Source organism: Andrena cerasifolii, chromosome 1 (genome assembly GCF_050908995.1).
Source record: "Andrena cerasifolii isolate SP2316 chromosome 1, iyAndCera1_principal, whole genome shotgun sequence".
NCBI lineage: Eukaryota > Metazoa > Arthropoda > Insecta > Hymenoptera > Andrenidae > Andrena > Andrena cerasifolii.
This window is the reverse complement of record NC_135118.1, coordinates 8,931,551-8,945,292: the sequence shown is the minus strand read 5'-3', so window position 1 is coordinate 8,945,292 and position 13,742 is coordinate 8,931,551. Positions and strand designations below refer to the sequence as shown.

The following is a 13,742-nucleotide window of genomic DNA, read 5'->3' as shown; positions in this document are numbered from 1 at the left end:
GGTTTGACAAAGAAAGCCTTCAAGTTTATCCCCCGAAAATTCCCGAACACACATGTTCTTTCAGACCCCACAGGTGGATGTAACCCCTCGAGGGTCTGGGCGTTGCAGGGTTAACAGTATTTAGCACCGGTCTCAGGTCCATGCCCTTCGGATGTCGAAGCAGAAGTCTTCACTCCACAAGCGCGTTCCGCTGAAAAGACTCGCGTAGTTATACCCCAGTCCAAGTACCAGAACCCTCGGCGCCAATGTCCGCGTGCATGGACACGGGACGGCCGTAAACGAGAATGTCCACGTCCGGCGAATGGTCGCGCACATCGGCGAGGAGTATAAAAGTCGGTAGACAAGAAACCAATAAAACCATTTGTAGTCGAGTGCTGTTATCCGCAAAAAAAAAAGGAGAAAAAAGAGTGCCACTCTATGTGCCCAAAGACACCCCTAACAGCCTGCTCGCTGCATCCCACCTAACATTCTTCGCAACGAAGAAGGGAGCGCGATTTCAGAGTACTATCCAGTCCGCAGGAATGGGACAGGATCAAGCGGCCCGTGATGGGGTCGTCACAGTTATACGAACTGCGGTCCCTCGGTCTTTCCTCCGCCGTGCCTGCTAGCTGCATTTTCAAAAGTGGACGAGTGCTCGTGGTTTATGCTTGCAGGCGCCAATGTCCGCGTACATAAACACGAGCGAACGGTCGCACGTTGCGTGCAGTGTAATGATCGGTAGGTAGGAAGGCCCTGGACGATGAGAGGAGCGAAAGTGCTAGCAGGGTGCGGAAGGAGAGACGCGGGAATGATATCATCGGCGGTGGCCGGCTGGCGGCTGGGGGTGGGGGTGATATAGAATTTTAATATAGTGGTTTACGAGCGTGATTGTCCGCCATTTTACGGGCGGCTATAGGGCGGCCATTTGAATTCTTAGATCTGCATACTTTGCGGAATTGCGTGGGTCCGGCTGGCACGAGGATGGCCGGCCAGCTCCATCAACGATCGCGCGCACATCCTCGCGCTGTTTCCGCCGTTTGTTGCAGCTTCCACGCCCCAAGCATCTCGCTGCCTCGCTCTGTATTACGACTTAATAAAGCAATAATAACGCGAGGCCTTCGAGACACGTCGCGGGTGCACGTTTCGCCCCAGTGCACGCGTGAAGCCGGATAGAATATTGGTGACAGCGAGGGCCAGCGAGAGGGAGAATTTCCATCAGCCTCCACGGAGACCTTCCGCAGTCCCATTTGATTACCATAGAATTCGAGTTTCTGCCAGCCGATGGAGGATTATTAATTTTTCCGCGACACGTTCCTCGAGTTTTCAGCCGGGCTCACGTAATCGGTCCGAGCGCGGAGAAATGACTTAGGCTCGACCATTATCCTCGCGAGATAAATGACCTCGTGAGCGCGGCAAAGTGACAGATGTGCGCCTTTTATTGATACCGGATACATGGGATTTTATCGCGTCGTTGCCAACAGAATCACGTTCAAATTTAAATTCAGGACTCCCTTCGGGTCCCTTCTTATTAGAAGACTTATTGGACTTATTGCTTTGCTGACGGCACTCTATCGCGTCGCTTAAAGGAAGAGTTTCTTGTCAGTAGAATATGCTGTATTTCACTTAACATATTAATTGACCCGCTTCTTCGCGCAGCAACTCGTTTTATCCTCCGCAAATGTTATGTTTATGCTTTTGCATGAGCGTAATTATTGAACTTTCGCAACAAGTTAACTCCTTACATTCAATATATGCGTAGAGTAGTTTTCACGTAATTAGTAGAATTGCTGGATTACTATTATTTGGTTTGCTTGAATCTTTAATTATTTCTGCCGAAGGCCTACCCCCTCGAGCTCTTTGAAATTCACTGGCCAATCTAAGGCGGTTTCTATTTGCTGTTCAAAGTTTACTCTAAAAATTTACACGGTACATTGCAGTTAGCGCTTGTGGAACGCGTACAAAAATATAAATGGCTGAAAGGGGAGATACAACTGTATACAAAGGGCAGTGTAATTGGCGGAAAGGTGAGGGGAAACGATTAATATTAATCTGTAACTGTATAGGGGAGACCGGGGCAAGTTGATACGTTTTTCAGTTTTCAATTTTTTTCATTTTTGTTTGAATTAATTACTTAATAACAAATATGCTGAAATATACTTTGGTCCTTCCTCTTTAATATGTTGTAAGTGAAAAGTTGAGAAAATACATACAAAATGAATGAAAAAATATTATTTGGACGAAGGTAAATGTATCAGTTTACCCCACTGCGGGGCTAGTTGATGCGCTATTCTGATTTCAATTTTTTTCATTTTTTATTTCAATCAGTTACTTAATAACAAATATGCTGAAATATACTTTGGTCCTTCCTCTTCAATATATTGTAAATGAAAAGTTGAGAAAATACATACAAAATGAATGAAAAAATATTATTTGGACGAAGGTAAAATGTGTCAACTTACCCCACTGCGGGGTAAATTAATTACTAAATCTTTTTAGGTTTTAGCGGGAAGCTACTACAGTGACTCGTGGTAACTAAAGGGTTAAATTAATAAATTAATTACTAAATACAATGTAACAACTTGCCCCGGCTGACACCATTGTGTATAAAAAGTTACAAGTTCATACCAATTTGGTGTATCCTTATATTCTTGGTACGAATCTGTAGCTAAAGGAACACTGATTCAAACGTGGTAATATTAATTTACATACATTTATCCATCTGTTCGGTAGAAAACATTGAAGCAGAAAGAGAAAAGTTACTATTGGTACCGAAAACACAAGAAACTGTAATAAAGTGACAACGCGTGAACCGACTACAAACAAACAACATACACAACTGTGTATGGTTGAAACACATCAGCCACTTCATCCTCGAACTAATAGTCCAAGCGACAAAAATTTAAACTGCTTTGTAACAACCTGCCCCTGTAACATCTAGCCCCGGTCTCCCCTACACAGATGTACGCTAGATCGTAGTAGAGAATTGAACAAAAAGCTTCACATATCTCGCACACAAGGAGCTACGTATATACAGTGTCGAGATAATTCGTCTGTATCAACCTCCCCCTGTATCAACTTGCCCCGGTCTCCCCTATCCTAAACGAGTCACAAGAATAACTTTGACAATCATTATCACTGTACCAGTAGTGTACCACACTTCTAATATTTAACCAATGGCAATTGTTTGCTGTTAATAAACACTGAACAAAGAATCCACAGCAAACATGTCGGTCACTTAAGCTACATCAAGCAACTTCGTCTCAACTGTTCGCGCGTAATTACCAGCGAATGGCAGGAAAAACGATTACGACACCGTGCACGATGAGGAAGGGGGAACTGTCATGAGCGTTTAATTAGAAAACAGCCGAACCGCCTACGCCCAAATGATTCGTCGAAAAGAGCGCGCAACGCGACAGGTGGTTAGACAGAGAGGGTGGGATGTAACCAGATAGAGAGGCCGTGATGGGTGTTGCGCTAGCGTATCGCTGATTCGTGCCTCACGTACACGGGAATGACGGGAATACGCAATAAGTTAATCATGTTAGCGGCTCGCTTGATTAAACGAACGATCAGGCTGATGGTGGCTGTCGTACAAGCCGCGCTGGGACCATGGGCGCGGCATGCTCTGGACATTAATACAAAACTCGATTGTCATTCGTCGCTTCACCCCCACACCCCTGATTACCGTCGATTCATTAACCGGTAGCCACCCCAAAACGAGCCGCTGTTTCACCGGGAAGCCCGTTAGCCCTCGTACGATGTCGCACGGAGTCGACTCTGCGTCACATTGTTTGCACGTCCTCGTTTTCTTAAGTATAGGTACCGAACCTCGTCCAGTTGTTACGTAAGGGGACTAGGCAGTCGAAAAATCGATTTTTTTATTGCATTTTCCGAAAGTACTATCCTTTCTGAATAAAATGCCGCTTGGTTTGTAGTAAAATTCGCTGAATTGTAGATTTGGCAGCTGAAAACATCAAGCGGCAACCCATAGCGTCGCCTTTACCCAGAAACTTTAAACGCGTTTTCCTCGAATATTGGTTACTCTTCATTTTTTTCCTGATTGCGAACGAATTGAGGTTCAGATCGACTTGGAAAAAATTACGGGATGTGTAAAACATGTGCCATTTTGGGGCAAACCTCTTGTAGGGTCCGTAAAAATTCGAGATTTTCATAAAAAATTAAGAAGTCACCGAATTTTTTTAACCCAGACCACCATTGTTCGTGCGCTAAAAAAATCCGGTGACTTCTTAATTTTTTTATGAAAATATCGAATTTTTACAGATCATATCAGAGGTTTGCGCCGAAATGGCACATGTTTTACACATCCCGTAATTTTTTCCAAGTCGATCTGAACCTCAATTCGTTCGCAATCAGAAAAAAATGAAGAGTAACAAATATTCGAGGAAACGCGTTTAAAGTTTCTGGGCAAAGGCGACGTTATAGGTTGTCGCTTGACATTTTTAGCTGCCAAATCTACAATTCAGCGAATTTTACTACAAACCAAGCGGCATTTTATTCAGAAAAGATAGTACTTTCGGAAAATGCAATAAAAAATCGATTTTTCGACTGCCTAGTTAATCCCCTTAAGGGGTTATGCCTAGTTGGCGGACGAAAAAGAACGTCACTTTCGGGAATTTTTTATGAAAAATGTGATGTATGTTTCTTACAACTATTTCCTTATTTTAGAAGTACATATATTCAGTAAGCCTCAGTAATTTTGTTATAGGAAAATATGAAATACTGAAGGAATAACAGCCACTCTCACGGAAGCTATTTTTATAATGCCGCTGCGCGGTGAGCACGATTTCTCCGAGTCCGATCATTTGAAATCGAAAAGTGAATATAACAAAATTACTGAGAGTTGCTGAATTCGTGTACTTTTAAAATATGGAAATAGTTGTAAAAAATATACATTAGATTTTACACAAAAAAATCCCGAATATCAGGTTTTTTCGCCTGCCAACTAGGCATGACCCCTTATGGGGGTATACCTATTAGTCAGGCGACCGAAAAGAGGTGAATATTTGTGAATTTTTTTTAAGAAGCAGAGCGTATATTTTTACAATACTTTTTGCGCTTAAAAGAGCAACATTTAAAGAACAGTTGGTAATTTTTTCGTGGAAAAATATTTACGTTTACAATAAAGTAACAACCGACATCCAAGAAGCATTTTTAAAAATTCGGTTTTGCGGTGAGCACTGTCATTCGGAACCAGATTCCGAAATGCGGCAAATTTTTACAATTTTCCGATTCGCGGCAAATTTTTAAAAAGCACTGGCGAAAATTGTAAAAATTTGCCGCGAGAAAATGTTACAGGCATCATGTACAAATAGAAGAAGAAAATTAACCAAGAAATTCAAGATGCCTTTTCTCTACCGATTCATATCTTAATACGTTTGAATTAGTTTATAGACCGCTAAATCAATTATTTCACATCCCTTGACTGATGGGATATCGTCGTCAGAACTGTTGACATCTTCTATTGCGGTACATTCTAAACCGATCCGTGTCAAGAAGAGGCTGAAAACATCGCTGAGTGGCGCTTTCGGAGCGTGTCTGGTCGTCGAGAAACGTGCCAAAATTTCCGCGGGACAGGGGGAATGAGAGAGTGAGTAGATAGGGACGATAAAGGGGTGTCGGAGGACGACGCGGGATGTAGGAGGGTGGGCAAGCGAGCGCGAGGAGCGAAAAGAGGGGCGGGGACACGGGATTCCCTGGTACCGATGCCGACAGCGGCAGCAGGCTGTAATGCGTTATTAATGAACACCAAGAATTTCATTAAAGATTGTTTGTATATCAAACTGTCCACTAAATTATGCCCTATAACCCCCGTGGCGCCTTCCCGTGCCTGGAAACTATTGGCTGCAGCCGCGGTAGGCGCCGCCTTTTCCACCTACTATCTGCACGCGATTCTTGAACCGTTACAGTATCGAACTTCGTCGCCGCGTTTGGATAAAAAGAACCCTTTAAATCAATGGCAAAGGTCGCTAAAACGGCGGGACACTGTTCCATGGTCGAGCGGGTAGATCAACCGTGCAGCGAATCGCTGGGCAAAGTCAGTTATTTCACGGCCATTGGGGCCCGTGTTATCGGAACGGACGGTATAGGTAAGTGCGACGAGGAAAAAGAAGAATGCACGAAAGAGAGGACGGGGGTGGCAAGAGCGGGCGAAAGGGATAGAACGAAGAGGCATGACGCGTCGAATGAACGGCCAGGGGGGGGAAAGACAGGAAGAGACTGGGTAAACGCGGTGGGTGGAGAGATACAGTTAATCGTTGGGAAGCTATTAACTTCGGACTGGAATGCCCCATAGCGCCTCATTTCGTTCAATGCAAATTTACGCCCGACGTCGGCCACCTAACGGGTCCTGCCTCTCCACCTCTTTCTCCATGAAAACGTCGCGTATACCGGGTGTATTCTGCCCTCCTCCGGTATCGACTCCGTTTCCGTCTGAATAGAGTACCTCGATCAAGAGCTCTCTGAGAATGCCGAAGAAACGTGGAAGCCTCTGAATATTTGTGGAGATTCTCTGGCAAGGGAACGCCGCGTTATAGAAGAGTGATTCAAGGCAGGAACAACGGTGTCTTTCGTACGGGCCCTATCGGCCTTCAAGGGGGTGAAAGCTAACCTCAAAGTCAAATAGGCACTTCCACTCTTTCGGGCATAACTCTCAAACTACAACAGATAGAAAAAAATGTTTCAGACAAAAGTTCAACGGTGCAATGAACACTGCAAATTTACGTTTACAAAATTTTGAAAAAAAATTTTTTTTTGTTCGGGTAATGTTTTTTTTAACTCTTTTCGAAATTTTGTTAACGCATGTTTGCAGCGCTCGTTGCACCATTGAATTTTTGTTTGAAACATTTGTTTCTGTCTGTTGTGGTTCGGGAGTTATACGCGAAATTGTGGGAGTGCCTATTTGACTTTGAGGTTAGTTTTCACCCCCTTAAAGGGCGATACTGCCCGAATGAAACAGATCGTTGTTCTTGTCTTGAGTTACTCTGCAAACCCACAAAGCTGCGCTCCAATCGGTGAGTGCGGGTTCGCGGTGTTCCCCTGTGAATGATTTATTCTTAACACTTCATCCTTCTGCTTAAGGGGAGGTTCCGTTCTAAATGTCGATTTTTTTTTATTTCATTTTTCGAATGTTCAATCTTTTAGGAATATATGTTTAAAAGGATATTTTGAAATTCGTAAAATTCCCGAAGTTATAGGCATTTGAGTAGCGGCAAATGCATGGGTAAGAACCGGCCTCTTGGCGCTGATGTAAAACTTTAAACGCGTTTTTCTCGAAACAGTGTTCTCAAAATGGTGGGCGCTGTATCTCCAAAAATTATTACCCGATTCGACTGAAACTTTTTTCATTTTGAAGAATATACTTCTGGCTAGGGGGGGGACCAGAAGAAATTACAAAAATGACATTTTTTTAGAAAATAACGACACTTGAAGTTTGAAATCACTTTTTCCCAATATTTTTCATCCTTTCAACGCCTTTGAAAATGATAAATTTTCAATTTGTTGAATTTTTCTGGTATCTCCCTCTAGCTAGAAGTATATTCTTCAAAATAAGAAAGGTTTCAGTCGAGTCGGATAATAACTTTTGGAGATACAGGTCGTCCCACCGATTTGGATGAATTTTTTGACGCCTCGACTTTAATGACTCCCCAGTGCACTCTGCAATGGTTAATTATAAAACAAAAAATATATTTCTATAACTTAAGATATCCTTAATTCAATCCAAAAAGTATCATTAAATTATATACAGTAGTCTTCCTTTAATTAATTCCTAAAGATCACCTATTTTTGGGGGCTCTAGTCCGGAACCTTCCCTTAACCGGCGAGTAGCTAATCTCTACGCGGTCGACCACTAGGATCCATTTCAATCGATAATTTCATTTATACTCATTACAGAATCAGCTTCTATGTTAATTTAGAATCTCCTGTCTGTTTGTACATTCTTATTTTCTCAAGAAAGTGATGCTGACAAATAATAAATAACAGGAATATGCTAGGCCTAGGATAGGCCTAAGATCATAGGTCTAAACTGTGTATCTATTAAACTAGGTAAACAACAATGTATGTAATTTCTGTCTTCCTTTGTTATCTTTAAAGACAGATGATTAAAAAAATCATTTAAAAATTCAGACGCAGTCGCATCGAGGCTCCGAAGATACCACCGAAAAGATTCATGAATTCGAGAATCGTATCTAATTGAAATGCCCGGAAGGTAATGGCGCAAGTAGTCGGCGAAGAAGCTGCTCGAACTTATCCAATTTGGTTGTCTCTAGTAGGACGATCAACGTCGTAATCGAGTGACCCGTTTCGTCGCTGTAGAAGGGAACTTGGACCCTACCATGGCTGTTGTCTTATGAGTTTAGAACTTAGGCTTAATATAAAGTTGCGTGCGTCGCTGGCGATGGAGGCCTGCCTCGTAGACGATGACGAGTAGGAATTTCCCTTATTGGACAGACATGCAATAATTATCCTCCCGGAACTCAAACTGCTTAAGCTGCAGCAATCGACGAAACGCGTACTTTTGTATTTCAAAGGTTGCTGATGGGACTTTTAGAGGGAGGTGGTAGGAAAGATTCTTTATTGGTAGAAGTTTGCTTTGGTAGTGGATGTTGCGAGTTATAGGAAAGGGAAACGTTCAGAACGTTGCTCTTGAGTGCCGCTTACAGAAACTTGGATCCTGAAGCTTTCTGGGTGACCATTCAGATCTCAGACCGATGACCAGGTGAACGAGGTCATCTGGCAACAGCCCTTACCCCATGGGAATCTTGGTGTTACGTGTAGAGTTCAGGCTAGCCTTGTTTCCGTGATTTTAAAAGAGTCCCAGGTTCGCGGGCAAGGACTGACGGACCAGGTGTCTGGCAGATGAGATATGCAAAACACAGGACACCCCTCCGGGTCCTCGAATTCTGTGAGGAGACTTTCTCTCCTCAACAAAGGTACGGCAAGTACGTGTATAGTGAATTTAGAGACGATGTGGCAGAGATAGGTGAAACGTTAGGAACGAAGCTATGCATCTTAAGGCGGTATAGAGGAGTTTGCTGACAAATGGGCACATAACGGGTGTTCAAGATACACATAGTTAACGCAGGAATGCTGACTAACGACGAATGATGGCCTCGCTATGTAATTTCAAAAGCACATACGCGGGTGTACGCGCGGAAACGAATGTACAGACGGGCTGCTAAACATCTTAATATGGACAAATGCTGGACTATATCTCAAATGACGTTTACTTTGCATTATTCGGCTAACATCCTCGTTTGCCATCTTTGCTCTGGCTCCAGTTGGGGCGTACGAGGATTGCCGTGCTCTCTTTTTCACACCACCGGAATCTGACAGCTCCTTGTTTCCAGCAAAGTTTTGTGCTTTCGGTATCAAGCGTCTGTGTGTTCGCGTGCAAGTATTTCTTGAAATTTCAAAGTCCAGCGAAGGAAACTTCAAATTGATAGCTTAGTTGCGTCTATGCGTTAGAATAGTGACGCATCAATCTCTCATTTGCCGCTAACAAACTTGAGTCACTGCAAGCCCTCGGAGGACACACTGTCCGCCGTTCCATCTTCCATCACCTAGCGCTCCATCTTGGCTGCGGATTCTCGGGCAATCCTGCCTCAGAGCTCCCGTTAAACGCGCAAAGCAACGGACGGGGAGGAGTAAGTGTGCACGTCAGGTTGTAAGAAACCGTGACGAGACTTGGGGACGTCCAGCTGACTGACGTTTAGCAAAAGCGTCGCGAAACGGTGGAGTTAATGGTGCCGAGTCGGCAACGACAATAACAGAAAGAGGTCCCGGAAAGATAGGAGGGGGTTGGCAGGAGAAGAAAGAGGGTCACGGAATGGATGTGTTCACATTATACCCTCTGTTCTTTTAATTTCTTCAAAGGGCCTCTCTCCGCGACACCTTCCACCTTCTATCCTCGGCTACCGGATTAATAAGGCGTCGACGATGTGACGTCTTTTTTCTTTCACCCTCCCCCCCCCCCCGGACGGGATAGCAGACAGCCGGCAAAGTGAATGAGAGAACTCTCGGCGAGAGGATAACAGAGGGAGAGAGCACTCTCTTACTGGTACTTAACGGCGGGATGAGATGAGCTGCCGTTAATAAATGTGTTTCTAACTGTGGAAGAGAGGGGGAGGAGCGTCGCTTGGTGTCGAGGTCCCAGGAGAATGAGACTTAATGAGAAGAAAACTTTTAAACGCGCCCAGTCCTTCGTTTCTTCCTTTCGTCATGCTGAGGCAAGCTTAGCTTCGCACTTTTTTCACAGCAAATCGAATACAATCAGGGGAGATGCTGACGGAGCCGATTGGATCGAAGAACGATTTTATTGGTGGAACCTGGGGTATATTTAATTGTATCGGACTATTGAGAATATAGATGAACGAATATTAAAGCTACCACGGTTCAAGGGGACTAGACAGTCGAAAAATCGATTTTTTTATTGCGTTTTCCGAAAGTACTATCTTTTCTGAATAAAATGTCGCTTGGTTTGTAGTAAAATTCGCTGAATTGTAGATTTGGCAGCTAAAAATGTCAAGCGACAACCTATAACGTCGTCTTTGCCCAGAAACTTGAAATGCGTTTTTCTCGAATATTTTTCTCTCTTCATTCTTTCCTGACTGCAAACGAAATGAGGTACAGATCGACTTGGAAAAAAGTACAGGATGCGTAAAACATGTGCCATTTCGGGGCAAACCTCTTATAGGGTCCGTAAAAAATCGAGATTTTCATAAAAAAAATTAAGAAGTCACCGAATTTGTTTAACCCCGAACATCCCCGCAAGATTCTCCAATATTTTAAACGTCTCTCTGGGATCAGACACGACTTTAGACTGACATCACGAGACAAAGAAGTACATTCGATACCAGCCGTCCCCAAATGCCTCGTCTTGCTGGAAAAACTACCCTCGGGGGGTAGAAAAATAATTGCCCCTTGATACGCGCCGATACCATCCCACCTGTCGGGGGATGCCGGGCCGTAATGATGTTCGCGTTCGCGAACTTAGTTCGAAATTAAATATCGAGGCGAAAGAGGGTAGCCCAGGGACCCGTGGCAAGGGAATGTTAAGGAGGAATCCCTCTGCGGGGAAGGGGGAGGGGGGAAGGAAGCTCGTGGTGCACCTGCCTTTTTCCCGGGACCACCGCCGTGATAAAAATCAAACTGGAAAACAAACGAGGAGCTGGATCGTATTATAAAGTTTATTAATCGATAGACGATGCGCGGCGAGGGTGAAAGTGGAAGTCGAGGGGCTGGGAATATCTTGTTACGGGGCTGGGAAATTAAAAGTGCAATGCCGGGGAAACCGAACGATAAAACTTTTGCTTAATCCTATTTGCCTGTTTAGAAAGTTAATCGACGCATTTCTTTCTCTCCTATTTTCCGGTTCCAAACGCGATGTATTTTCATTAACTTTATTGCTATAGCTGATTTTGTTGTCCCTTTGTTCCTCACTTATCGACTCTTTGTACCTCTGCCAATTTTGTACTTTCTTTTACGCGCTCTCTGCTTTTCAGACTATTTCCATGCACGGTTGTTTATTCGAGATTAGCTGACAACACAGGGGTGAATCTTTTATTTCGCTATCTCGTTACCTTATCAACGGCTCTCTCACGCCTTTATATCATTATTATTATGCATATAAATATAATGGGCGCTCAACTAGGATTACATATGTAGTTTGTTCGGTTTCTATATCTATACCTAATGCATATGCAGCAGGTCTGATATTCAGAATATAATTAATTATTCGATTGTAACGAAAGAAACTACTGACTTCGCCACATCGACGCGCAGAGTAGGTAATTTAGTAATTTTAATTATCTACCTCAGGCCTGTCGAACTTTTGCTCCTGCCCTCGAGGAGCAGCCGCGGGTGGTTGCGAGCGAAGGCAAGAGCGGCAGCCGTAAAAGAGTGGGGATAGTGGCGTTCACAGATTCCCCCACCAAGAAGACCTTTCGCTCTTGGGCCTGACCCTGGTGCCTCCGAGAGCGAAGAGCAACACGCGGCTGCTCCTGCGAGCAAATCCCTGGACAGGCCTGATCTACCTGATTAATCCCCAAGCCCGAACGACTACACCTTTGGGTTTTTGGATTCACTCACCCGGCTCAACAGAACTAACCATAGTTGTCGTGCTTTACCTTCCAGAAACTTCGACCCACTGACCCACCGATTTTCGAAATCAAAAATTTGCTTATCAACGAGACTGGAACGCAGCTGGCACTGTGGGGCAACATGGGGTTAGTGCTGATGGAACTTCCCAAGCGATGGGGCAAGGAGGGCATGTTCCAAGGTGGAAAAGAAGAAATCCTTTGCGTGTAAGTAGAATTCACCCCACTGTAACTTGTCGACAGCGGCCGGTCCCCCGAACGACGAGCGGACACTTACGCGTGACGCGTTGCGAAATCAATCTCCAGGATGTGGGGCGACGAGTTTACGGGGGCGTTGCAAGAAATCCCACTGCTAAAAAGCGAGATAAGGCAGACCGCGGATAATAAATCGCGCTATCTGGCTTGCAGCACCTCCGCGGCTCCTGCGGCCACGTCCTAATATCCTGTAATTAAGAGGGTGTTACGATGACGCCCGAACCCCTTCGGCCTCCCTCTCTTATGGAATTAAGGTGGCTTTACTCCGGTTAGTTTTCAAAAGTTCCCGAGGGCCTGGGAAGCACCGCTGAATACTAACCGCCTCATCAACGACACATGCCACCGAGGACTCGCGTAACATTATCCTTCGCGGCTCCGTCACGGCGTCTCCTTCTTCCCGCGTCTAATCTTTCGGGGTGATTAGAAGCTGGCGAAATTAGCCTCGCGATTGAAGGGATCATTGCTCGATGCCTCTGGAGCTTTTTCCCACGAACACATTTGCAGCCCCTCGCCACTAAAGGCACCACTGCTTTGTCTACATGCAGGGCCATTGCCGCGGCGCAAATTCGATAGTTGGGAGGCTGCGAAGGTCTTACGGTTATATTGCTTCCGTCGACTTTGCGAGCAGTACTTTTTAGACAGCTGTAAAACGTTATTATTATGGATGGAAGTAATATAGCGAGGCGTTTGACCACATCCGAACGGGATGCAAACCTATCCTCTTGGGGGAAGAGCTGGTATTAAGAATTGCAATTGTGGATCGAGCCAGGGACTGCACCTGGTCCAGAATCGGAGTGATACTGGACTAGTATTATACAGTGTTGGAAACTTCGATGTGAAACGTTACAGACCGATTACACAGTACAACAGCCGTCTGGACTTGTAACATTCAATAGCCGTTTTTTATAGGTTTTCGTGCCCTGAAAACGAATCCGCAACCCATTTGTCGCCATCGCCCTGTTTTTGAGAAAATCGATTTTGAAGAAAAAACTGCAAATTTTCAACTTTGAGCATCTTTTGTGTTGAAACGGTAATAGTTATTCGATTGCTCGTTGCGTTAAATTATTCTATGAACGCTCCCGAATACAACGATATAAGTTATTATTGCATTATGAACATTTAAATATGTTTAAACAACGATCATAGGGAAAAGGACACTCGAAATGCACCAAGTTTTGTAGATATTTTTCAATTTATTTCCAAAACTAAGGATCTGGGACAAAATCTGACCATCCCACGCGATCTCTGTACTTCTTATGTTTAGGGCATGTATTAATGAATATATTGTATAAATATTGTACAGAAATATTAAAAAAATGGCCGAGTTATGTGTTGTGCCGCGAAGCTCCTTCGCCGTTACGCACATGAGCTGCGTATCAAATTATGACGCCC

The 13,742-nt window shown here is 44.3% G+C and overlaps 1 protein-coding gene across 2 annotated transcripts in view; it reads left to right on the top strand.

Annotated features, from left to right (window-relative positions):
- The window catches only part of Mbo (nuclear pore complex protein Nup88), a 90,738-nt gene that overhangs the window by 52,145 nt on the left and 24,851 nt on the right, over window positions 1–13,742 (top strand). For both annotated transcript variants that reach the window (XM_076814196.1, XM_076814193.1), the window contains exon 2: window positions 12,133–12,302. In XM_076814196.1, coding sequence (XP_076670311.1) covers window positions 12,133–12,302 — 170 coding nt within the window. The remainder of the gene's footprint in view (window positions 1–12,132; window positions 12,303–13,742) is intronic.